Genomic DNA, 6,766 nt, shown 5'->3' with positions numbered 1-6,766 from the left:
TCCTCTTTAAGAGCTTCTAGCTCTTTACCTGTGTTCTCCTGTATTTCTTTGAAGATGCTATTTATGTCCTTCTTAAGGTCCTGTATCATCATCATGATAAGTGATTTTAGAACTGAGTCTTGCGTTTCCAGTGTGATGATGTGTCCAGGACTTGCTCTGATCCTGGGTGTGTCAGAGTGCCTGGGAGTGGAGCTTCCTCTGGGTGTTGTGGGACTGGCTGCAGAGCTTGTGCTCTAGATCTGCTCTGGACCCCAGCCCAGACAGACTGGCTATTATAGACATTTTAAAAGATATTCATGTGAAGTCTTGCTTCATATTACTGATATTTTTATTTATGAGTATTTTTATTCAGAAAAGTTCATGATAGAAAAGGAGTTTACTCTAGACTGCTCCTTTGCATTTTTGTTTTAGGGACAAACGTTACCTAGTTTTATTTCTGGAACCAGCATGGATCTCTATAGACCAGGCTGTCATTGAGCCTGAGACACTACTGCCTCAGCTACCCAAGTAACTTGGATTACCAACCTAAGCCACCATGCCAGGTGTCCTGGTGACTTGTCGTTGTAACTTGGCAAAACCTAGGAAGAAAGACTATCAAATGAGAAACTGCCTCTGTCAGATTGGCTTTGTGGTCACTATTGTGGCAGGCTTTCCTGAGGAATGACTGAGGTGGGATGCCCCTTTCCTTTGGCACTGTTCCTAGCCACATAACCCCGCACTATAAAAGAAAGCTTGAAGCGGAATCTTTAATCAGAGTTCCTTCCTGTTTTCTGCTTCTGTCCCTGGTTTCCCTCAGTCATGGAAGTGACCCAGAAGTATATGTTGAAATAAATACTTTCCTTCCTGAAGCAACAACAACAACAACAACAACAACAAAAAAGCCAATCAGAACGTCAGGCTTCCATGCCCTCCTTTAATTTTTGCCAATCTATTGTGGTTTTTGGTCCCAACTACGAATTTATGTTATACCCGGACACCTGTTGAAACATTCTTATTTTTACAGTTAGGTACGTGTTCAAAGGTTTGAGGATATTTGAATAAGATGTTTGGATCCAGCTGCAACATAAAGAGTGTTCATCCCACATCTCACACAGTTGGATGATCCTAGGCTTGCTATCCTATATAAGCTTATGGAAGACTTACTACATTAATCTCTTAAAGAATTTAACTAAAGAATAATTCCTGACATCTCCTACTGCACCTCAGTCAAGTAACTACACAAAAAATAGCCTGTCTCAAATTATACCCTCAGAGTGGTCCCAGCACCTTGAAGGAAATGAAAAGAATTGCCATGACTCATAAAATATGTATTCCCCTTTCTTTGCAACTGTCAGAGGATGTACACTCGAAAGCTGAAGTTAAAAACCAGTTCATTATAATTCATTTCACATGTAATAGTCCAACCTCCAAATTGAGTATGGTAAATATATATATATACATAAATATATGCATATGTGTGTGTGCATACATGCATATAGACATATATATACATATACACATATATATAACATCATATATACATTCATATACACATACATATATATTATTGCTATGATGCTAAAATCTCCAGGTCTTTACAAAGCACACATTTACTGAAAATACAAAAGTCCATTCTAAAAAGAAAGTTAGAACTGCAGATGTAGTATCTTGTCCCAGTTTACCCATCATATTTTGTATGCATGTTAATACATGCATGAGCAGCTGTTCCCCCCTCCTATTTTTCTCACCACTTCCTTTTCTCCCTGCAGATCTCTGGCTCCCTTCAGATGAACTTGTGACTAGAATCCAAAGGATCATCTGTTTTCTCTATCTCTCCAGTCAGACAGTAACAGGCACAGTTGTTGTTACCTATAAGAATGCCTTTGGAATGATTATGGGGAAATTTTCATTCAGAAGGCTGGAAGTCTCTGTACATACTTCTCTGTACATAATCATCAGAGGACACATTTAATATAGTCCTATTTATGTAATTCTGTAAAAAAAAAATTCTTTCCAATGTTTATTCTGAATTTGTCAAAAAGTACAATAACAGAATTATAGCAAAGTGATTTTTGATCTATGTGTTCTGATTTTGTAACTCAATGTCATGCTTCTGGAAATCTTTCTTAAGATGCTAAATGGTATTTATAAGTGGTTATATTAATTATTGTGAAGTATGGTCAGTTTTAGTTGTGAGCCTCGCCTTTAACAGCTGAGCCATCTCTCCAGCCCAAGGTTTGGTGAGTTTTAAACCTGTAGGTTTTTGCAATATTTTCCTCCCAAACGTTCATTTTTATAATATTTTTCCACACAAAATAATTTTATTATATACTTTTATATTTTGATATAAAATAAATTTCAAACTAAGAAATAAAAATTTGTATTTTCAGAAATAATAATTGTTTAAGATTTCCTTTACCTTTTTCTAGCTACTGTCATACTGACAGAATGCAATATTGATAATATTCAATACTATTTCACCCACAGAACATAATTATTTTTACTAAATTAATCTTAAAAATTTAGCTTTGAAAGTGAAATAAAATGCAAGTGCTTTAAGAACTTTAACAAAAACAGGGTATGAGTATTTTTCTCTGGTTTTTGTTCCAGTCACTGGAAATTGAAAATGAATTGGTTGTACTAACATCATTTAATATCAGTTGATAGTGATTCTATGAGTTTTATAATGTTGCCATGATTTTTTTATGGTATAAAAGATACAATATTTATATTAGAAGAAAAATGTATATAATATTGCTTATACTTAGTGTAGGCAGTCTCTAGCAGACCAGAACATAATGAAACAGAGAGGGACAGAGAGTGAGAGATTTAAAAAAATTTAAGAATCCTCTCATGAAAACTCCCAAACAAACCAAGCTATTGCCAAGGTGGCTTTCTACAAACTGAAAGTAAGGCCCTATTGCTGGAGAGAAAATCTGCACCACACATTGAACACAGAGAAGCTGAGTTGCTGTCTAAGACTTCATCCCTACTGATTAATGTTTGTACTAGAAGGTGCCCTGCTTTCTACCACAGACAAAGCTAAGCTCTGACTCGACTACAACAGTGACTTGGTTGCAAGATACGCTGGTGCTGTAGTGGCACAAAGCTTGTGCAAGGAATCAACTAATATCTGATTGGAAATAAGGCCTACTCTGTGAGATGGAGCCCATACCCAACACTGCTTGGTAGCCAAGAACATGAAGTTGGATAGGCAGGAGACCTAGGGGGAAACCAAACACTAGTGATCTGCCAAATGAACATAGCAATAAAAAGGCTTATAAATGACATTGTGTTGTAGTCATATTGTTTCAACCAGCCACCTTCAGGGAGTCTTCTCTCTGCAGCAGATGGGGACAAAAGGAGACAACTAGACGATATGGAGAGTGTGAGATGTCTTAGAACATTTAGCCTTAAAATGGATATCTCCATCAAATCCCTTCCCTCTGGGCTCAGAGAATGTCAAGGAAGGGGACACAGAAAGAGTGTAAGAACCAGAGGGGAATGGAGGACAGCAGGAATCAAGGCCTTGGAGACACAACCGGGCTTGTGTACGTTTGGACTCAGACTGTGGTAGTATGGCAGGGCCTGCATGGGCCTGTACCAGATGGAGTCCCAGACCTAGAGGGTGAAATAAAGACATGTCCCAATTTCTTACCCAGAGGTTGTCTCCAAATTTATTTGCCCTTGCAAATAAAAACATTTTCTCCAAAGGAGTCACACTGAGGGAAAAAAGAAAAAAGCACTATTAAAGATAGGTTCTATGCAGAACTATCAATGGTCAAAACAAAATTAACTCAATGGCACCTTTGGAGATTTGTTGTCTCTAATGTTGTCAGGTTTTGTTTTTGTCTTTGTTTTTGTTTGATTTACTGGTTCCTCTAATAATTATTATGGACTCTGGTTTGAGATTTTTATGGGATTCCTGTGTGTGTGCAAATGTGTGTGTCTCTGAGTCTCTATGCATTTCTTGTACTTTTTCTTTGACGTTTTCTTCTTGTTCAATTGTTTTGTCCTATTATGAATTGTTTGGTTTTGATTTATATTATATTATTATTTACATGCTTGGTTGTTTTCTAATGGGAGACAAAAAGGACATAGATAAAGATGGAAGTTGAGGAGGGGCGAGACTGGAAGGTGTTGCGGGAAGAGAAACAGTAATCAGAACATATTATATTATACTTTAAGAAATCTCTTTCAGTGAAAGAGGAAGAAAAACTAAGAATCTCTTGTGAGGAGAAACTTGGTGATTGAGGCTAGTCCTTTCTCGCCTTTATATAACACATACTAATTCTTGTGAGATACTCAGAAAAGGACACTACAAAGCACACTTAGAGGACCGCTATCTCCTTTCAACAAGAACCCAGTGCCCTGCCATGTAAAGATGAGATAAGAAAAACTGAATTTCCTGTTCAACCTGCAGTGACCCATTAGTGAGAAATCTTCTTCTCCACTCTTGACCACTCTGAGGCTTGTGGGGCAACCTGCAAATTCACAGTTGCTGCCGCCCAAGATTTCTGCCACAAACTCACCTTTTGGTGCTCGGTTCCCACAGACTGCCTGTGACCACCATACCTCACTGAAGGAGGCCACGCTTTTTGACAACCCAGGGAGCTTATCACTGCTTCCTTCTCTCCGCCTGCCCAGTCAGTTGAGGGGACACTGCAAATGCTACGTGTGGAGCAACTGAGGCACGGTTCAGATGCAAGGGAACAAGCTGGAACATGGATGACTTTAAACAGCTCAGATAAATTCAAGTGCATGGAACACACTGGGGACCGTCTCCAAGTTCTGTCCTTGTCTACGGAGAGTTAGTCATCCTATGGAACACACTGGGGACCGTCTCCAAGTTCTGTCCTTGTCTATGGAGAGTTAGCCATCCTATGGAACACACTGGGGACCCTCTCCAAGTTCTATCCTTGTTGTCTATGGAGAGTTAGCCATCCTCTTGTGTTTCTGTTTCTTTATCAATGTAGTTAACCCTATAGGTACAGATGGCCTGATGATGAAGTGTGAATTTTTTTGTGTTGCAATTTGTGCTCCGTGTCTCTTTGGACAGAAACATATCTGTTTATTGCAGAGGGCACACACAGAACTTGACAGGCTAAGCTGGGTATTAAATGCCTTACATGCATTCATTCTATATACTTGAACTTACCTTTTAGAAGAACAAATAAGATTATTAGATTCCAACTACTAATAACCTTTTAACAGTTACAGGTTTCAAAGCCAGAATGAGTTCTAGATCTCACTGATTCTAAGACTCATGAATTAAATTAATAAGTCAAATCTTCTGTTACAATTGAATTAACAACCAACTAGAATGGCACATTTTAACAACCATAGATTTAATGGGCAAATATAAACCAACAATGTTTAATTATAGAGCACCTCAATTTAGCACTTTATAATTTAAAAGTTTAGCCATTAAATCAATAACTATTTCCTCAAGTAAAATAACAATTAAAATCACCTGTGAGAAAAATAACATTTAAATACTTCAAATATTGTTTAATTTATATGTTTATTTTGACACAAAACATTTTCAATATTTACAATATTCTTATTTCTTTGTAATTTCCCTGAACACTTTCATTAATCCAATAGATGTTAATTTAATAGCACCTGGTTCATTTCATTAAAATCATATGACTAAAATAAGACAATGCAAATAATTTTAATATATCAATCTTCCTACTCACCATTAAGTTTCTAATCCTTATTAAATTCAAACATCATAAAATATATGCATAATTTTTTTCTATTACAACATGGGTTTTTTTCATAAAGACATTAAAATATTTCATATTATTCCCATGAAAATTGGATCTAATGTATAAATTTAGCCATTTATTTGTGAACCTTTTTGTCTCCCTAATTTATTTTTTTCATTTTCTCTACTGAAAATAATTTGTCAAAGAATATTTTTAAACCATAGCACATGAACTCAAAGTCCAAGGTAAAATTTAGATAGTTCAACCGTACAAAAGCTCCAGTTCATTGGGCTCCTCCCTTTTTAGTGCATCAGGATGTGTAGCTTCTTCAATAGGATCACCACAGCACAGAACACAAGTAGAATTACCACAGAGCCCAGAATTGATATCTCTCACTGGCCTGCAGGCAGGAGACATGAGTCACCTGCTTGGAACTGAACGAGCCTCAGAACCCAGGAAAGTTGTAAAGAAAACCCAGTCTCAGCTCCGTTTCAGTAATCGAGCAGGAGATCATCTGCTGGAGTTTAGCCTTCAAGATGCCTCCCAGAAGTATCTCAAGGCCAGCAGGCATAGCTACTGCAAAAGTAAGGCAATCTCTACATAACGGTTCTATGGTACCAACTAGCATGCAGAGGTGGGAATAGGCCCCCTCAGGAAGGGAAGGAGCTGTATGTAACTTGACCCATGTGGTTATAATGCAAGTTGTGAACACGGTTTTCATTCAGACATTGTTGCAAGGATATATGAATCATTTCGTTCTCTAAAAATGCAATGGTATTTGCTCCAGAATGATTGCAGCATGGAGGAGAGCCTGGGGACTGAATTATTCCTGGTTCTCTGAGGTCTCTTCTGTGTAAAGCCTGTGAGCTCTGTCTGTTTTCTCTCTTAACACTTCCATTTTTATCTGCAGATTTTGCCTCACCTCCAGAGAAGCTCATCGCTGGGATCCTGGGCATTGTCTGGTTCGCCTTGTTGACTGCTTTGGTGATCTCAACCAGAATTGGTTCTCCATGTAAGCATGCTTGTGAGAGATTATAGGAGAGTCCTCCACTTGAATGACCAAGTGTCTCTCC

At 37.8% G+C, this 6,766-nt stretch overlaps 1 protein-coding gene across 1 annotated transcript in view; it reads left to right on the top strand.

Moving 5' to 3' along the window:
* The window catches only part of LOC116100012, a 24,009-nt gene that overhangs the window by 12,577 nt on the left and 4,666 nt on the right, over nt 1–6,766 (top strand). The window contains exons 9-10 of the mRNA XM_031384070.1: nt 6,000–6,277; nt 6,604–6,705. Coding sequence (XP_031239930.1) covers nt 6,000–6,277; nt 6,604–6,705 — 380 coding nt within the window. The remainder of the gene's footprint in view (nt 1–5,999; nt 6,278–6,603; nt 6,706–6,766) is intronic.

The sequence above is a fragment of the Mastomys coucha genome, unplaced genomic scaffold, assembly GCF_008632895.1.
Source record: "Mastomys coucha isolate ucsf_1 unplaced genomic scaffold, UCSF_Mcou_1 pScaffold20, whole genome shotgun sequence".
NCBI lineage: Eukaryota > Metazoa > Chordata > Mammalia > Rodentia > Muridae > Mastomys > Mastomys coucha.
The sequence above is the reverse complement of the archived record's forward strand: the minus strand, read 5'-3'. Positions and strand labels throughout refer to the sequence as shown.